The 19915-nt window shown below is 40.2% G+C and overlaps 1 protein-coding gene across 1 annotated transcript in view; it reads left to right on the top strand.

Annotated features, from left to right (window-relative positions):
- Positions 1-19915, top strand: part of LOC132391714 (serine/threonine-protein kinase 32B-like) — a 309917-nt gene that overhangs the window by 168047 nt on the left and 121955 nt on the right. Inside the window, exon 4 of the mRNA XM_059965270.1 lies at positions 3821-3994. Within this exon, the coding sequence (XP_059821253.1) occupies positions 3821-3994 (174 nt within the window). The remainder of the gene's footprint in view (positions 1-3820; positions 3995-19915) is intronic.

Genomic DNA, 19915 nt, shown 5'->3' with positions numbered 1-19915 from the left:
AACAACCAGGAGGCAACAAGTGGGAATAAAAGGGGGTCTTTTCTGGTTGGCTGCCAGTGACTAGTGGTGTTCCTTAAGGGTCAGTATTGGGACCACTACCTTTCACATTGTTTGTCAATGATTTGGTTAATGGAATTGATGGTTTTATGGCAAAGTTTACAGATGATACAAAGATATGTGGAGGGGTAGGTAGTGCTGAGGAAGCAATGTGATTGCAGAAGGACTCAGACAAATTGAAAGAATGGGCAAAAAAGTGGTAGGTGGAATACAATGTTGGGAAATGTATGATAATGCATTTTTTTAAAAGGGACTATCGTACGGACTAGTATCTAAATGGGGAGAAGGTTTAAATATCAGAGGCGTAGAGGGACTTAGGAGTCCCAGAAGGTTAATTTACAGGTTGAGTCTGTGGTAAGGAAGGCAATTACAAAGTTGCATTCATTTCAAGTGGGATAGAATGTAAAAACAAGGATATAATGTTGAGGCTTTATAAGACAGTAATCTGGCCATTGGGGTTTTATCAATGTTGGAGTATTGTCAATGGTTTTGGGCCCTATATCTCAGAAAAGATGTGTTGTCTTCGGAGAGAGTCCAGAGGAGCTTCATGAGGATGATTCTGGGAATGAACGGGTTAACAGATGAGGAACATTTGGCAGCTTTGGGCCTGAACTCAGGAATTTAGAAGAATGCTGGTGTGGCGGGGGAGGGGGGCGAGGGGGTTCTCATTGGAACCTACTGAATGTTGAAAGGACTACGTAGGGTGGATGTGGAGAAGATGTTTCCTCTGGTGAGGGTATCCAGAACTAGAGGGAACAGCCTCAAAATTGAGGGCCAACCTTTTAGAACAGAGGTAAGGAGGGATTTTTTAGTTAGAGAGTAGTCAATCTGTGGAATGTCCTGCCACAGATAGTGGTGGAGGCCAAGTATGTGGATATATTTAAGGCAGAAGTTGATAGATTCCGGATCAGTCAGGGTATCAAAGGATATGGCGAAAAAGCAGGTATATGGGATTGACTAGGATCCGGGATCAGCCATGATGGAATGGCGGAACAGACTCATTGGGCTGAATGGCCTAATTCTGCTCCTTTGTCTTACGGTCTTATGGACTGAGAGTTCACATTGTTAGTATTTTAAAATATTTCTATAAAGCTGTAAATATTTATTTAACCCCATATCTTTCAGACCCCACCATCAGCTCTTGGGTCTTTGGACCCTTCGTCTTTCACCCACCCCAACTGTCCTCTCTCCTCTGACACCACCAACTCGCCTCCCCCCTCTGATCCCAATTCTAATCCGTGCCATATCTTCACAATTCCTCTAATCTTCTCGGCAGAACTTCTGTCCTCAGTGAAGGCCTCACCTTTGTCCTCCTTTGAACATGCCTGCCACCTCTGTCGTCCTCACCTCTGTCTCTGAGCCCATTTCTTTGGCAGGAATTCCACACCCAGCTCTGATGACTCCTTTTCCTGTCTGCAAACCTCCTCCTCCTCTGCTTTGACACCCCACTCTGGTTCTCTGCTTGCTCTGTACCTTTTCATCTCGAAATGCTGATGAGGCATCAACTGTTTCGACTTGAGCACTCTCTCCTCCTCCAGCTTACCCCCTCAGAACATATTGCCCTCCACACTCTCCACACCAATCCCAACCTCACCATCAAACCCGCAGACAAAGGGGGTGCTGTTGGAGTGTGGCACACTGACCTCAAGGCCAGGCAGCAACTCTCAGATACCTCCTTATGCCTACCCCTCGAAGGAGTTTTCACTCTAGAGCATCAGAAAATCGTCTCCAACACTGACACTGACCTCATCCACTCTGAAGAGCTCCCATCCACTGCCACCAAATTCATAGTTCCCTTAACTCGCACTGCTCGCTCCTACCTCCTACCCAAGGTCCACAAGCTGGAGTGTCCATGTAGGCCCATTGTCTCTACCTGCTCCTGCCCACTGAATTCATGTCCTCATATCTTGATACCATTCTATCCCCCTTGGTTCAGTCTCTTCCCACCTAGACCCACAACACTTCTCATGCATTTGATCTGCTCAGTAACTTTCAATTCTCTGTCCCTGACCACCCCATTTTCACCTAACAATTTTTCCTTTAGCTCCTCCACTTTCACCAAACTTGAGGGGTAGCCATGGACACTCGCATGGGCCCCAGCGATGCCTGTCTCTTCATTGAATGCATAGAACAATCCATGTTTGAAGCCTTCCCTGATTATACTCCCCAACTTTTCTTCCACTACATTGATGACTGTATTGGTGCTGCTTCATGCACCCATGCTGAATTTGTCAATTTTATCAACTTTGCCTCCAAACCTGCTCTTAAATTTACATGGCTCATTTCTGATATCTCTCTCCCCTTTCTAAATTTTTATGACTCCATCTCCAGAGGCAAACTGTAAACTGAAGTCTTCTATAAACATACTGATTCCCACTTTTATCTTGATTCCCACTCTTGTCACCCTGTCTCCTGTAAAAATGCTATTCTCTTTTCTCTGTGTCTTTGCTTCTGCCATGTCTGTTCCCAGCATGTATCTTTCCATTCCAGGACATCAGAGAACAAGGTTAAAGAATAGGAGTTCCCTCCCTCCACTATTGATGCCACCCTCACCTGCATCTCCTCTAGTTCCCATACATACACACTCACCCCATCTTCCCACTGCCTTAATAGTGATAGCGATCCCCCTGTCCTTATGTACTACCCTATCAGCCTCTGCGTTGAACACATTATCCTCCACAGTTTCCACAATCTCCACAGTTTCCACAATCTACTAAACATGTCTTTACCACCCCCCCCCCCGTCTGCTTTCCACAGAGATTTCTCTCTCACATTTCCCTTGTCCATTCATCCCTCCCCGCTAATCTCCATCACAGCACTCATCCCTGTAAGCAGCCTACATGCCGCACCTGCCCACACATCTCCTCCGTCACCTCTAGCAGGGCCTCAAACAATCCTTCCAGGTGAGGCAACGCTTCACCTGTGCATCTGCCTGGGTCGTCTATTGTCTCCAGTGCAGCCTCCTCTACATTGGTGAGCCCCGTTGTAAGTTAGTGGACCGCTTCATCGAGCACCTCTGCACCATCCACCACAAGCGGAACTTGCTGGTGTCCAAACATTTTAGTTCCTGTTCTGACATGTCAGTCCAAAGCCTCCTCTTGTGCCAAGATGAGTCTACCCTCAGGGTGGAGGAGCAACACCTTGTATACTGTCTAGGTAACCTCCAACCTGACGGCATGAATGTTGATTTCTCCTTCCAATAAACAAATTTCCCATTCCTCCTCTATTCCCCACTCTGACATTTTACCTCTTCTCACCTACCTGTACCCTCCACCTTCCATTTTTCCTATGGTCCCCAATACTCTTCTATCAGATTTCCTTGTCTCCAGCCCTTGACCTTTCCTACCCAGCTGGCTTTAGCTATCACGTCCAGCTAGCTTCTTTCCCCTCGGCCATTTTTTTAATTTTGGTATCTTTCCCCTTCCTTTTCAGTCCAGAAGAAGGGTCTCAGCCTAAAATGTTGATTATCTATTTATTTCCATAGATGCGGCCTGCCCTGCTGAGATTCTCCAGCATTTTGTGTGTGCTGCTCTGGATTTCCAGCATCTGCAGGACTTCTTCGTGTTTATTATTTAACATCTGTTTTAGTAGCTTTTTGAATAACACTGGGAGTATTTTTTTTAATTCATCTTTTGATAACAAACTTAACTCACAAATTCCATTGCTTTAAATTTCACTGAGAAGTGAATCTTTGTTTAAGAAATGTGGCTACGCTCATACTCTACACATTCTGGCTTTAAAAGAAGAGTTTTTTTTCTTATAGGTACTCATTTCAAGATGAGGAAGATATGTTTATGGTGGTAGATCTGCTGCTAGGTGGAGATTTACGATATCATTTACAGCAAAATGTACACTTCAAGGAAGAAGCAGTGAAGCTCTATGTGTGTGAACTGGCATTAGCTCTGGATTACCTACAAAGCTACCACATCATCCACAGGTTCGTGTGAATGAAATATCTAGTACTGTGTTGCCACACCTGTTGAATTCATTTTCATGAACATCTGATCATTAGTAAATATCCTGCATGCTCGTCAGCTTTTATATACATACTGTCAAAAAGAGAACAGTGTCTATGTGTTAAGGTATTAGCAAGGAAGTGTATAGAAGACAGAGACATTAAAATGTTTGAGTCATTCAGAAGTTGTATAAAAAAAAATACTTTTAACAAAATATTTCTACGTTACTGGATATGTATTAAAAATGGACAACAAATGAAAAAAAATATGAGCTGTTGGAGTTCTAATGATGAATTATTTGAATAATTTTATAAATGTAGAAAACTTGGTAAGACATAGAAAACACACATACAGACAGACAGACATACTTTATTGATCCTGAGGGAAATTGGGTTTTGTTATAGTCATACCAACCAAGAATAGTGTAGAAACATAGCAATATAAAACCATAAATAATTAAATAATAATAGGTAAATTATGCCAAGTGGAAATAAGTCCTGGACCAGCCTATTGGCCCAGGGTGTCTGACACTCCGAGGGAGGAGCTGTAAAGTTTGATGGCCTCAGGCAGGAATGACTTCCTATGACGCTCAGTGTAGTATCTTGGTGGAATGAGTCTCTGGCTGAATGTACTCCTGTGCCTAACCAGTACGTTATGGAGTGGATGGGAGACATTGTCCAAGATGGCATGCAACTTGGACAGCATCCTCTTTTCAGACACCACTATCAGAAAGTCCAGTTCCACCCCCACAACATCACTGGCCTTATGAATGAGTTTGTTGATTTTGTTGGTGTCTGCTACCCTCAGCCTGCTGCCCCAGCACACAACAGCAAACATGATAGCACTGGCCACCACAGACTCATAGAATATCCTCAGCATCGTCCGGCAGATGTCAAAGGACCTCAGTCTCCTCAGGAAGTAGAGATGGCTCTGACCCTTCTTGTAGACAGCCTCGGTGTTCTTTGACCAGACTTTCTTATAAATGAAACAATTACTTGCAAAAGGAGAAATATTTAAATAGTAGCCATCTCCTGTAAATTTGTTTTATTTTGCAAGTCTGTTTATTCATTATCAGATGTATAGGACACATAAGTCTTCTCTGGTGCTAATGGACCCACCAATCCCAAGTATTCCATGAACTTTCCATCTACACACACATGGCTGAGACATACTATTGAAAAGAAAATACTATTTGCTGATATCTATAGCATACTAATATATAGCTTGGAGCTTTAAAGTTTTAGTAGTTAATTAGTGGGATACAATACGCATATGCTGCAACAGAATTCTGTAATAAAAACAAAGGATGTGATTTGATCACTACTTGATCATTTCCTGTCAGCCATCTTATGGACAGTGCCTAGAATGACTTTATGGGCATACAATCAATAAAATATATATATAAAAGCTATCTTATGTATTTATATTTATAGTACATTTTATCCTTATTGTTTTTTGTGCTGTATCGAATTCAAAGTAACAATTATTTCATTCCCTACTACTAGTAGTGACACTACTAGAAATCTGAACCCTTTAAACTGATGATATTAATATCTCAATGGTTTATCATCATCAAATCAAAGTTTTTTGCCTAGAGAAATATTTATACTTTGCTTTCATAAATTCAATTTAAGCAATAATTTGATGACTGGTATCATTTAAGTGGATATCAACATTTTGGCCTTATTTACACAGTTCTTTGCAGTCTCATTAGAAGATGCTATATATCTATAATAAGAAAGACACATTCCTTGGTACCGGATGATTGGGACAGGCTCATCGAATAAGTAAACCAATAGCCAAGCTGTCAAGATTCGGAAATGACTTTTTGAAAATGGTGCAAATTACCAGGTTGATACTGTGATAGTGACAGTGAAAGGCCAATAGCCCTGTTTATTCAATGATGCACTCGGAAAAAATGTGCTACAGGTATTTACAAAGTCTACGTCTCTAACCACATCATCAAATTAGACAACTAGATCCAATAGCTTGATTGACAGGTGCTAAATTGAATGGTTTTACAAAGATTATACTTTTGAATAGATTAGGAAATGTTGCATTGAGCTCAAGTATGTCTCCTAACACCTCCTTAATTATGTTGAGTTTTATTCAAACAGAACATTCAATATTTTTCTTAAGTTTTCTGGATCTTTTGGTTCACAATTCATTGATTCAAAAATACATAAATCCAGCTGCTCACTTAATTTCTTGGATCCTGAAACGGACTCTAAACATTTTGTTCTAAACAGTAATTAAGCAGATTTCCTGACATTACACTCTGCTGCAGCTGCACTGTTTCTCATATCACTTTATTATGATGCTTACTGCTGAATGTGCAAATTAGGAATTACAATGCATTGAACCATAGCCACAACATTAATGCTGTCAAGAGCTGTGAACCTTTGCTGTAATTACACTAATTGACATTACCACTTTAATGGATATTTCAATGGCTGTTACAGGAGAGATATAAAGTTTGTGCCAATGGCAAAGGAGTGTTTTTGCACCAGAGAATCTAGGGCCAGATGGTGGCAAAGTGGTTAGGATAATGCTTTACAGTGCCAGCAATCGGAAGATTGGGGTGCTGCCTGTAAGGATTTTGTATGTTCTCCCCATGAGCATGTGGGTTTCCTCCTGGTGCTCTGGTTTCCACCCACATTCCAAATACATGCTGTACGGGTTAGGGTTGGTAAATTGTGAGCGTGCTGCGTTGGCACCAGAAGCACGGTGACAGTTCCAGGCTGCCCCCAGCACATCCTCAAACTGAGTTGGTGGTTGACACAAGTGAAACACTTCACCGTATATTCTGATGTTTCAATCTACGTGTGACAAATAAATCTACTCTAATTTAATCTGGTGCCCATATGGACGTGTCTAAGGTCTCAACAGAGTCACAGAGTAAGAGTTATACAGCATAGAAATGGGCCCTACAGCCAAAGTCATCCAGCCAACCAAGTTGCCTACCTGAGCTAGTCTCATTTATCTGTATTTGCTTCATAGCACTCTAATCTTCCAATCCATGTACCTGGCTAAATGTCTTTTCAATATTGTAACTGTACCAACTACTATTCTGGCAGTTTGATCCGTATACCTACTGCCCACTGTGTGAATAAATTGTCCTCCAATCCCTTTTAAATCTTTCCCCTCTTTAATCTATGTGCTCTTATTTTTATATTCTCCTCCCCTGAGGAAAACAGAGTGAAAATTCATTTTACCTAATGTCCCTTGTGATCTTACATACTTCTGTAAGGTCACCCTCTCAGCCTTCTACTCTTCAGGGAACAATAACCCAACCGTAACTCATCCCTCCTTATAAACTCAAGCTCTCCAGTGCCAGGAACATCCTTGTAAGTATTGTCTTCATCCTTTTCAGCCTAATGACATGCTAGGTGATCATAAATGCACATAATGCATCCAACTGTGGCTTTAGCAATGCCTTCTACAGCAATAACATGAAATCCCAACTCCCTGTTTTGAAATGGCTAATAAGAGGGGGCATAGCATTAAGGTAATTGAAAGAAAGTATAAGGGAATGTCAGAGATAATTTTCTTTACACAAAGAGTTGTGGGTGCATGGAACATACTCCCAGGGTAGTTGTAGAGACAGATACATTAGGGACATTTAAGAAATTCTTAGAGAGGTGTGTGGATGAAAGAAGATTGGAGGACTATGTGGGAGGGAAGAGTTAGATTGATCTTGGAGTTGGGTAAATGTACGGATATACTGTGCTGTTTTCTGTGTAACTGTTGAAGATAACCACTGTGAGAAAGCATTTGGATTTATTGCTTCAGTTAGTAATTCTTTAGAAAACAGAAAGATCCATTATTTGTACCTTGAACAATGTGACAGTTGATTATTTTTAAGATGAGTGGATACTTGCAGCTGGAGTACATCAATACAGAGTCAGCACTGTATTTCAGCAAGTACTAGGATTTGTGGATTACACTGAAAACAAGAAACATATTTTACTTAATTGTGATCTTGTGTGGTTGACACTATTCAAATAAATAACGTGAGACATTTCTATCCCTTTTCATTTTACTTGTAAAGCTGAAATCAGAATGAAGTGATTTGTAAAATGAAATATCATCAAGTATTTATGGTCTTCTTGATGACATTATCTTTTGAAACATGACCCTTCTTTATGCCAACATTTTAAAAATCTTAACATCAGTTTAATGAATCATTTCTTGCTTGCACATAAGTGGAACAATATTGTGGGAGTGAATCATTTGAAATCTTGCTATTAAACATGATCAAGGGTTTTCATGGAAGCTAGTACGTTTGTAGATAAGTTTATCCTTTCTCAGCAGTGAACATGTGGGCTGAATTAGATGAGTGGAAAATCCAGTTTCAAGAACCAATTTGAGCCTGGTTTGTTTGCCCGGGCATAGAATGTAGAGGAAGGAATTAGTCTTCTACTGTCTTTAAGGGAGAGCATATTAAAGGAGAGGTAGGGAACAAACTATTTCACTATACCTCAGTGCTTGTGACAATAATAAACCAATTTACCAAATGACTTGCTTCTCCAGTTTTCAGCTGCTAAGATGGCTGAAATGTTTTGTGGGATATGCAGATTCTGTAGTAGCTGAGAGAAGTGGCACTAGACAGAATGGGAAAGTGAGTGAGAAGTGTTGGATTTTGTGTGTTCCTTTCTCTAAAACCTGTCCACCGTTTTCAGGGCTCAAATCAGGAACGTGAAGTAATACTCACCATTTGCCTGGATGAGAGCAGCTGCAACAACACACAAAAAAAGGCAGCACCATCCAAATCATAGCACCCCTCCACAACCATTTATTCACTTCACCACTGATGTGCAGTGGCTGCAATTTGTACCATCCGTGGGATGCACTGCAGGAACTCAACGAGAGTCACTTAGAGAGCACAGCCCCTATCAGCTAGAGTGAGGAAGACAGCAAAAACATGGGAACACCTGCACCTGGAAGTTCCCCTTTCAGTGAAGCGATTGTGAGTGTGGTTTGTGTAAGAGTGGGGAGCTGAGGCTTTGGCTCAAGAGGTTTCAGCATGAGGAGGATGAGTAAGTGGCCCAATTAGGAGTGAGAGGGGATCTTTAAAAAGCCTTTGGTAAGGAAGTGCAGGTAAAACCAAGTAAATTTTCAATTTGCTATTGAACCTTAGTACTGGATTTGTATTTATTTTGGGTTTATTTACAGAAAGTGTGTACAGCAGGGCTTTGTGGCCCAACAAGTCATGCTGCCTGGAAACCCCCCTATTTTAACACTAGCCTGATCACAAGACAATTTACAATGACCAGTTAACCTATTAACCAGTATATCTTTGGACTGTCAGGGGAAACTGGAGCAGGTGGAGGAAACCCATGCTACCATGGGAAGTACATACAAACTCCATATAGATGGTGCCAGAATTGAACTGTGTACTCTGACACCCCAAGTTGTATTAGTGTCACACTAATTGCTCCGTTGCCATTGATTCTGTGCAGGCTGGATAGTAGTTAGGGCAGTGGACTGCTCCTACTGATGTGATGATTCAGGGGTCCTTGCAACCTGTGAGAAATGCACTCAGTTGTAGCTTCTGAGAGACTGGGTCAAGGAACTGGATCTGAAGTTGGGCCATCTGGGAAGCTGAGAGAATCATAGGTGAGGCCTTTACTGAGGTGCTCACACCCAAGGAACAGATTTCGGATGGAGGAATGACTACCAGAAAAAGTAAAGGGAGTAGTCAGTGTTTGGTACCCCCGTGGCCATTCCAGCACCAGCAGGTGCACCTCATTGGATACTGTTGAGAGGGATGTTCTTTCAGGGGATAGCAGCAATAGTCAGGACTCTTGAACCTTGACTGGCTCAAAGGGGACGAGTGCTGTCAGAAAGGGCGATAGTAATGGGAGTCTGAACAATGAATGGAATTGGGATTCTGAGGCCATAGGGGAGATGTCAGGATGGTGTCAGGGTCAAGAATATCTCTGAGCAGTTGCAGAAAATTCTCGGGTGGGATGGGGAACATCTAGAAGTTGTTACACATGATGGGACAAAGGACATAGCTAGAACAAGGGACAAGGTTCTGTGAAGTGAGCATAGGGAGTTATGAAAGTTAAGTTAAGAAAGAGGACCTCATGGGTAGCGGTCTCTAGATATCTTCAGCTGCCAAGTACTACTGAGGACAGAAATAGAAAGATAAGCCAAATGAATTTGCAGCTGAGAAGCTGGCGCAGAGGACAAGGATTCATGTTCTTGAACCATTGGGATCACTTCAGGAGTCAACCAACACCTGGCAGATCCTTTCTAATGCCATCAAAATTGGCTTCCCTTTAATTTGGAATCATACCCCAAGGACCTGTCCTATTCTTCTCCATAATTTTGTCATGAAATTAGTATCTTGATCTAATGCATATCTCCATTCACACTTCTGTCATTTGTCCTGTCTCATTTCCAAACAGGAATCCAGTATTGGCTCTCTCTTGCTATATATTGATTAAGAAAACTTTCCTGAACAAATTTGACAAACTCTTTCTCATCCAATCCTTTTAAAGTATGGAAGTTCAAGACAATATGTGGAATCACCTATTATCAAAACCTTATTTTTCTTCCCACAGTCTGTGATCTCAGTACAAATTTGTTCCCCTAATTTCCACTGACTATTAAGTGGTCTGTAATATAATCCCATTAATGAAGTCATCCCTTTATTATTCCTCAGTTCCACCTGTATAGCCTCAGTAGATAACTACCCAGTTCGTTCTGTCTCAGCACTGAGCACTGCCGTGACATTGTCCCTGAGGAGTGATAACACCCCTCCTCCATATCTATCATGTCTAAACCATCAGAACCCCAGAAAATTGATAAGGCCTCCTGCAATCAAGGCTCAGTAATGGTTACAATGTTATAATTCCACATGTTGATCTATGCTCTAAGCTCATCTGCCTTCCTTACAATCCTAGCCTCACTAGCAATTTTGAGATCACCACCATAGAGGTTCTGTCTTTTAACATTGCATTTAACTCCCTGAACAAACTTTGCAGGACCTCCTCACCCCTACTGCCTATGCCATTGCTACCAATGTGGATCATGACTTATGGCAACTCATTCTCTCCCTTAAGAAAACCATACATTTGATCCAGGATGTCTCTGACCCTGGCATCTGGGAGGTAAAATACCATCCAGGAATCTCATTCTCATCCCCAGATCCTCCTGTCTATTCTCTAGCCAATGACTCCACTAATATTTCTGCTCGTTTCTTCTCCCCCTTCCTTTCTGTGTAACAGAGCCAGTCTCAGTTCCAGAGACCTGATGGCTGTAGCTTAGTTTCCTTAGTTAGGTCATTCCACCAAATAGTATCCAAAACAATATACTTGTTATTGAGGGGTATAGCCACAGGGTTACACTGCACTATACTCCCCTTTCCACCTCTTGACTGTTGCTGAGTTATTTGTGTCCTGCACCCCAGATGTAGCTACCTCCCTGTATCTCCTGTCAACCTCCCAAATGGACTGAAGATCATCCAACTCCAGCTCCCCTTCCCTAACATAGTCTATGAGAAGCAGTATTGGATGCACTTCTTGCAGGTTTAGTAGTCGTGGAAACTGGAGGTCTCCAAGTCTTGAGAGGGAGAGAGAGAGAGAGAGAAAAAGAAAAAAGACACCCACTCGAACCCTTGTTCACACTACGGCTGCTCCACTTAAATCCAATTTATCTTTATTGGCTCTTGCCAAACACTTCATAACCCAAACATCAAGACATGCCCCACTTGCATTTTTGATCTTGGATTAAAATCCACAACTAATGGCTTCTGCAATCTCAGGATTCACATATCTTTGCACAGCTGAATTATAGCCTGATTGCATATTGTCATAACACACCAACATTCAATCCATAAACACAGAAGTGATCTTCATACTCAAGTCACTGAGATGAGACAGGAAGTATGTCAGGTGTTTTAATCACAATTTATAAGTTTGCTTGCCCATTGTTGGTTGCATAGATTAATAATCCTCCACACTTCCTGTCAAAGTTCCAGGTATGAGAAGGAAAGCAGAGAATCACTTGTATTACTGATGAAATAATGTTTCATCCATGTACTTTATATTAGCAGGTGTAATTTCAACCGAAACTCCTCCATGTTGGTGTATTCAACCTCATTCACAGTATCACACGCGCACTTCCCTATGTACCGTTTTATGAATTACATTGTTTGATTTTTTGTTATCACATGAATATGTTCAGAGTTTATATCAGATCCTTCCTTATTTCTGGAGATTCAATGCAGCCATGCCTGGAGTTAAAATGTAGAAAAATAGAGCTGTATATCTGAATTAATCAAAATATCAATAATATTTTCTTATTGGGTCCTTAGAATTTTCAAATCATTTTGTAAATCCTGTCTTTTATTTCTAATTTTTCATCTCCAAATGTACAGGTATCATTTACGTAACTGTACCATTTGGCTGCTAATATTGTGTACAGGGAACCACATCTACAGTGCAGTTGCAAGCAATGAATCTTAATGGATGTTGCTGTGAAGCCCATGGTAGCTTTTATGCAGTGTCACTTCATGAACTGAGATCTTAAAGCTGAATAATAGGATTTTTCATGCTTTCGTGAGCTGGGTATAATTGATTAGAATTTCAGAGAAACAACTCCATGATGTAGCTGTTTCCTTTATTTCAAACACATCCATATACACAATGAACAATTGCCTCAAAAATCACAGCAATTTAAATAAAATTTCAGACATTTCCTTTTATTTGCTGATGAAATTAATGTTTGTCCCATTTTCTGAATTTCCTTTGTCACTGTAACTTGTCAGCTGGAAAATAACTTGTCAGCTGCAGTCTTTAAATCCTTGGCATTTGGATTGGCACTTTATTCTCACTTATCTTCAAGTTTTATTGTTTATTCCAGTGGATAATAAGTTGGTTATTTGAATGTGCATAATAAACCTTTGCTTTTCATGCAAATTATCCACAAGCAGCCATACAAAAGAAATTTAGATTTTACTCTGGAATCGTTAAGCATTCCTCCAATTATTTACAAGCATTTCTTTTACTTATTTTTCACAGTCCAGGCATGAAAAATATTTGTTGCCCAATCCTTAACTGCTCTTAAGTTCTCAATTTCCTGCAGTCTTGCAGATGAATAAAACTCTACAGTTCTGTTGGGGGAGGGAGTTCCGAGATTAATGCCAAGTGACAATGATGGAATGGTAATGTATTTCCTACTGTGCAATTCAAAGGAGAATACATAATTAGAGGCCTGCCTTTGTCCTTCTTGGTAATGGAGGTTGTGGGTTTTGCATAGACTATTTTCTGAATGGAGAGGAAATTCAGAAATCAGAAGTGCTAAGGAACTTGGGTGTTCTAGTGCAAGATTTCCTAAAGGTTAACTTGTAGGCTGAGTCTGTGGTGAGGACGGCAAATGCAATGTTATCATTCATTTCCAGAGGATTAGAATATAAAAGCAACGATGTAATGCCGAGGCTTTATAAGGTGTTGGTCAGACTGCACTTGAAGTGTTGTGTGTAGTATTGGTCTCCGGAACTACTGAAGCTTTGGGCCTCCTCCAGGCTGCTCTGGGGATTTGGATCTAAGGACTCAATTTGGTTCAGAATGCTAGTTGCTGCTTGCTCTTGTTTGCATGATTTGTGTTTTCTCTTCCTCTGGGGTTAGGCTTTTTTTAACTGGATTCTTTTTGGGTCTCTTGCTGTGCGGCTGCCTGGAAGAAACCAAATCTCAAGATTGCATAATTTATACAATGTACTATGAATTCTTTGAATCTAAGAAATGGTGTGCTGGAATTAGAGAGCGTCCGGAGGAGATTCACGAGAATGATTCCAGGAAGGAAAGGGTTAACATATGAGGAATGGTTTAGAGCTCTGGGCATGTACATGCTGGGGATTAGAAAAATGAGGGAGGTTTCTCATTGAAATATTGTAAGGCCTAGATAGAGTGAATGTGGGGAAAATGTTTCCTATAGCAGGGGAGTCTAGCAGGGGAAGACACAGCCTCAGAATACAATGAGGTTGCTTTAGAACAGAGATGACAAGGCATCTCTTTACTGAAAGGATGATGAATCTGTGGAATTCATTGCTATAAAGAGCTGAGGCCATGCCTATTTAAAGTGGAGGTTGATAGGTACTTAGTTTGTAATTGTGTCCAAAGGTTATGGGGAGAAGGAAAGGAATAGGCTGAGAGGGAAGATTAATCAGCCATGATGGAATGGCAGAGCAGAGTTGATGGACCAGATAGCCTAATTCTGCTCCTATGTCTTATGTTTTTATGGTGTTTAATGAATATCCTGGACAATTGATTGCCATGCATTTTGAAAGAGTAGCATTGAAGAAGCAGTTTACCATTGGTGAAGGGAATGAATGTTTATGGTGGCTGTGAGGATGCCTGCCAATCAAGTGTGCTGCTTTGTTTTGAATTCTGCTGTGCTCCTTGAGGGTCTTTGGAGTTCCAAAGAATCAGACAAGTAGAAAAATACTTCCTAAAGCAATAAAATTAGGCAGTAGATTCTTCACCAAATTGAGGCAGGGCAATACATTGAATGATTTTCTGAAATTCGGCTGCTGTCGTAAGGAGTTTACACATTCTCCCTGTGACCACGTGAGTTTCCTCTGGTAATCCACTTTCCTCCCACGTCCCAAAAATATGTAGCTTGACAGATTAATTGAATTTTGTAAATTGTGGAGTTGAGTTGTAGAGTCTTGGGGGAGTTGATGAAAATGGGGGGAGAAGAGCAGGTGGGATTAGGGTATGATTCATGTAAAAGGGTGATCGATGGTCAGCACAGACTCAGGAGCAAACATTTCTCATTCCGTACTGTATGTCTCTGTGACTGCTTAATTCCAAATACTACTAGGATCAGGTAAAGTTCTAACTGATTAAAATTGTGTTTTTGCTTCAGTAAATCTGCAATAAACCATCACTAACAATCATTAACAATTCTCAGATGCACAGTCTACGGCAGGAAACTGCTACAAGTACTGGAAATCTGAAATACAAACTAAATAAAAGCCCAAACTGCTAGTAATTTGAATTGTTAAATTTAGAAGCTATAATGTCCTGAGTCTAACAAGAAGATGATACTCTAAGTTGAGTCCATGTTGAACTTCAGCAGAATATGTAGATGGCTAAGTTGTAACTGTGATGGATAATTAATGTAATTGAGGATTGCTGAGCTTCTCTAGCAGATTGGTTGTTGCCACTAGTTCCAGCATCTGCAGTCTCTTGTGTCTTCACTAAATAGATGGGAAGTACCTAGCAATGGAATCAGTCTTGCGGTACCCACTTCACCATCGTCAGTTTTGAAATTTTGAACCATCTTTTGAAATAATTCTTTGAGACTGAAGCACCATTTCATATACCTTGCAATGTTGTTATCAGAGGAACTGAACTGTCATAGTGCTTTTGAGCAACAGTACCAAAAGGTTGTTCGTGGAAAAAAAATCATCTGTGCCATATCCAGGTCAACCATACAACATGCTGACTTAAACAGAAAAGGCTTGCAATTTATGCTTCTAATTAACAGGGGTTCTTTAAAGCCACCTGGGGCAAAGTAAAGAGGAAGGGCAGAAAAAAAGGCTTTTTGCAAAGGTCACATATTTTGACAATAAAGAGCTTTCCTTGGCAAGCACCCAGAATGTATTTGCCTTTGATATGCTTATATGGGGTGAAGTGCTATCAATGAGTAAAGGATATATTTCTTTACTCAAAAATTAAGATAGCTTTTTGCATTTTTTCCCTTATATATTGAAAGGTGTTGAATTTCTCAACAGCAGAATTCCTTGAAGAATGAGCTATGATTTTATTTAAACACAAAACATGCTTGATAACGCAAATGGTGAAACTCTCTTAGTGGGAGAATTGAACAAAGGACTATAGTGGCAAAACAAAAGACTGGTCATTCACTACTGAGGTTTGTACAAATGTCTTCTCTCAGAGGTAAGTGAACCTCTGGAATTCTCTGCTGTTCCCAGGGTGGAGGAGGTCAGATCATTAGATATATTTAAAGTAGAATTATATATTTGAAAGACTGCTGAATGGGGAACTGGCACAGAAGAGGAGCTTAGGCTGGGACAGATCATCTGTCATCAAATTGAATGTAGGAGCACACATCAGGGGTCTGGTGGCTTGCTCCTGTTCTTATCTTCCTGTGTTCTTGTACACATGCAGTTAAAATTAGAAAAAAATTTATTCATACACAATCAGTTAGACGCTCTGCTTATCGCAAAACATACGACTTTTTGGAATGGAGTCAACTTTTGAAGTATTGGAAACTCAGCAGCCAAGTTGCACATAGCAAGGTCCCACCAAAACAAGGTAATATCATTCATTGACTCATTGAGTCAATATAATACTGACTCATTGATATTACCAGCAAGATAATTATTGACTAGGGTTAATGAATAATTGTGCTACTCTTTAAAATACAGTCATGGCATCCTTCATATCCGTCCTTGTTTCAACATTTCATCTAAAAGGCAGTATCTCTAATGGTATCCCTCTATCTCAGTCCTGTACCATGTCTTAAAATTCTGATGTGGGTTTTTAACACAGAACTTTCTGAAGTACAGATATAAGAAAATATAGGTTAGTGATGCAAAATATTTACCTAATTTCAAAGCTGTCTTAATTGTTCATTAAAATAACAATGTGAAGTGAATGTTTTGCATAATATTTCATGAGTGGCCAGATGTTAGAGAACTTGGTGTTAACACAGATGATGTGTCAATTACAAATATCAATTATAAATACTTTGGAAAAAATACTTTCAGAAATCTTTTAAACACACATTGATTTACGTTAAAGACTATTCATGAATTCTATAAATTTCCATGAGAAATGAATTGACACTGATTTATTGTCAAACATCAGGAGGAGTTTTAGAAAGTAAAAATGATACAGGAGGGAGACTGAAAATCTGGCTGAGTGGGGTCATAACAACAATCTCTCACTCAATGTCAGTAAGACTAAGGAGCTCGTTGTAGACTTTAGGAGAGTGAAATCAGAGGGCCAGAAGCTAGTCCTCATTGGAGGATCGGGTCAGTAACATTAAATTCCTGGGTGTCACTATCTCAGAGGACTTGTTGTGGGCCTGTTATATAAATGTAATTTCAAAGGAAGCAGGACAGTGTCTCTACTTCCTTAGAAGGCTGCAGAGATTGAGCTTGACACCAAAAACATTGACAAACTTCTATAGATGCATAGTGGAAAGTGTATTGGCTGGCTGTATTACAGCCCGGTATGGGAACACCAACTTGATTTTCCTAATCTGCTTGCATATTAAAATCCCCCATGACAATCATAACATTGCCCTAATTACATGCCTTTTCTATCTCCCATTGTAATTTATATCCTACATACTGGCTACTGTTTGGAGGCCTATTTATAACTCTCATCAGGGTCTTTTTACTCTTGCAGTATAGATTGGTTTCAATGAGATTCCCCCCCCCCCCTCATTCTTCTAAACTCCAGTGAGTACAGACACAAAGTTGTCAAACACGCCTCATACATTAACCCTGTTATTCCCAGGATCAGTCTCGCTAGCCTCCTCTGGACCATCTCCAATGCCATATATTTTTTCTCAGATAAAAGGCCCAAAACTGCTCACAATACTCCAAGCATGGTCTGACCAATGTCTTACAAAGCTCAGATTTACATCATTACTTATATTTTCCAGTCTTCATGAAATGAATGCTAACATTGCATTTGTCTTCCTTACCACCAATTCCACCTGCACGTTAAACTGCAGGGAGATCTGCATGGGGATTCCCAAGTCCCTTTGTATTTCTGATTTTCTGAATTTTCTCCCCATTTAAAAAACAGTCTATGACTTCATTCCTTCTACCAAGGTGCATTTCCTACACTATGGGTATATTCCATCTGTCACATTTTTGACCATTCTCCTAATCTCCCCAAGTCCTTCTGCAGGCTCCGTACTTTCTCAACTCTACCCACCCCTCCACCTATCCTTCTATCATCTGCAGACTTGGTCACAAAACTATCAATTCTATCATTGAAATAGTTGACATATAATGTGAAAAAAATAGTCCCAATACCAACCACTGCAGAACGCCACTAGTCACTGGCAGCCATCCTTTATGCCCACTGTTTGGCTTCTGCCAGTTATCTTTTCTGTAATACTATGACTCTCATCTTGTTTAACAGCCTCATGTGTGACATCTTGCCAAAGGCTTCCTGAAATTCCAGGTAAAAACATCTACTGATTCTCCTTTATCTACCCTTGTTATTTCCTCAAACAACTCCAAGAAATTTGTTAGGCAAAATTTCCCCTGAAGGGAACCATATTGACTTTGACCTGTTTTGTCATGCGCTCCTGAGTACCCCAAAACCTCAAACAATGGAGGTTCCCAAAGTACCCCAAAAATGTACTCCAACAGTTTCCCAACCACTAAGGTCAAGCTAACAATCCAGTTATTTCCTGTCTTTTACTTCCCCTCTCTTCCTAAAGAGTGGAGTAACGCTTGTAGTTTTCCAGTCCTCTGGAACCATTCCAGAATCTAGTTATTCTTGAAAGATGCTTCCACTATCTCATTAGCTTTCTCTTTCAGAACCCTGGGTGTAGTCCATTTGGTCTCTTCAGTCCTTTCAGCGTTCCAAGAACCTTCTCCTTAACAATAATGACTACACTCACTTCTGCCCCAGCACTGTCCAATTTTTGGCATACTGGTGTCTTCCACAGTGAAGACCGATACAAAATAGTTATTAAGTTTGTCTAGCATTTCTTTGTTCTCCATTACTATGTTTCCAGTATCTTTTACCCACAGTCCAATATTCACTCTCGCCTTTCTTCTACTCTTTACATATCTGAAAAAGTACTCTTGATATCTTTTATATAATTGGCCAACTTATGTTCGTATTTCTTTTCTCTCCTTTTTCGATTTCATTCTGTTGGATTTTAACAACTTCCCAATTCTCTACCTTCCAGCTATTGTTTCCTATATTATATGTCTATACTTTTGCTTTGAAATACTCGATTTCAATGAAGTACTCCTACTCGTTAATACAAATACCTAATCAATCAATCATATAATAGTAACTCAATGCATTACAACATGCAGACATGATCCAGAGGTTCAACTGTTGATCAGAGCAAACATCAGAATAGGGAAGAAATATGATCTAATTGATTTTGACCATGGAATTATTGGTGGTGCCAGATGGGATGCTTTGAGTATCTCACAATTGCTTATTTTTTGGGATTTTTACACAGCATAGACTCATGTGGAAAAAAAACATGAAGTGAGTGGCAGTTCTGTTGCTGAAAATATGTTTGTAACTTGTTAATCAGAGATTTCAGAAGAGAATGACCAGACTGGTTCAAGCTGACAGCAAGTGACAGTAATTCAAGTAACCACACATTAAAACAGTGACGTGCAGAAGAGTATCTCTGATGTACATTATGTCGAACCTTGAAGAGAATGGGCTACAGCAAAAGAAGACGCTGAACATGCACTCAGTTGCCACTTTATTAAGTACAGCAGGTACCTAATAAAGTAACTACCGAATGTATAAACAGTCAAAGTCCTACCTTAACTTCTGGATGGAATTATTTTTTAAAGCATGTTTATAGCACAAGATCATGGAGCAAATACTGTTGACAGTGTATACTTGTTATACTGGTTCAACAATCTGGCGAGGACAAATCAGCTCCATGGCAATTTTTGTTTAAGTTCACAATTATCCAACAAAAAAATAAACACAGAATTGGGTCAACCTTTGGTGCAAATTTCAGGCTAGGATGATCCAGAAAATTGGGTGCCCATCAAACAACTGCTGATGAGTTTTCAAAACTGGAGAAGTCTTGAATAAGTTTAAAATCCAGTTCAACAAACAGCCCAAGTTATGGTTAAAATCTTTTCAAAGTTTAAAATAGCTTGATAAAGAATTACCATGGATATCTGTTTA

Source organism: Hypanus sabinus, chromosome 3, assembly GCF_030144855.1.
Source record: "Hypanus sabinus isolate sHypSab1 chromosome 3, sHypSab1.hap1, whole genome shotgun sequence".
Lineage (NCBI taxonomy): Eukaryota > Metazoa > Chordata > Chondrichthyes > Myliobatiformes > Dasyatidae > Hypanus > Hypanus sabinus.
The sequence above is the reverse complement of the archived record's forward strand: the minus strand, read 5'-3'. Positions and strand labels throughout refer to the sequence as shown.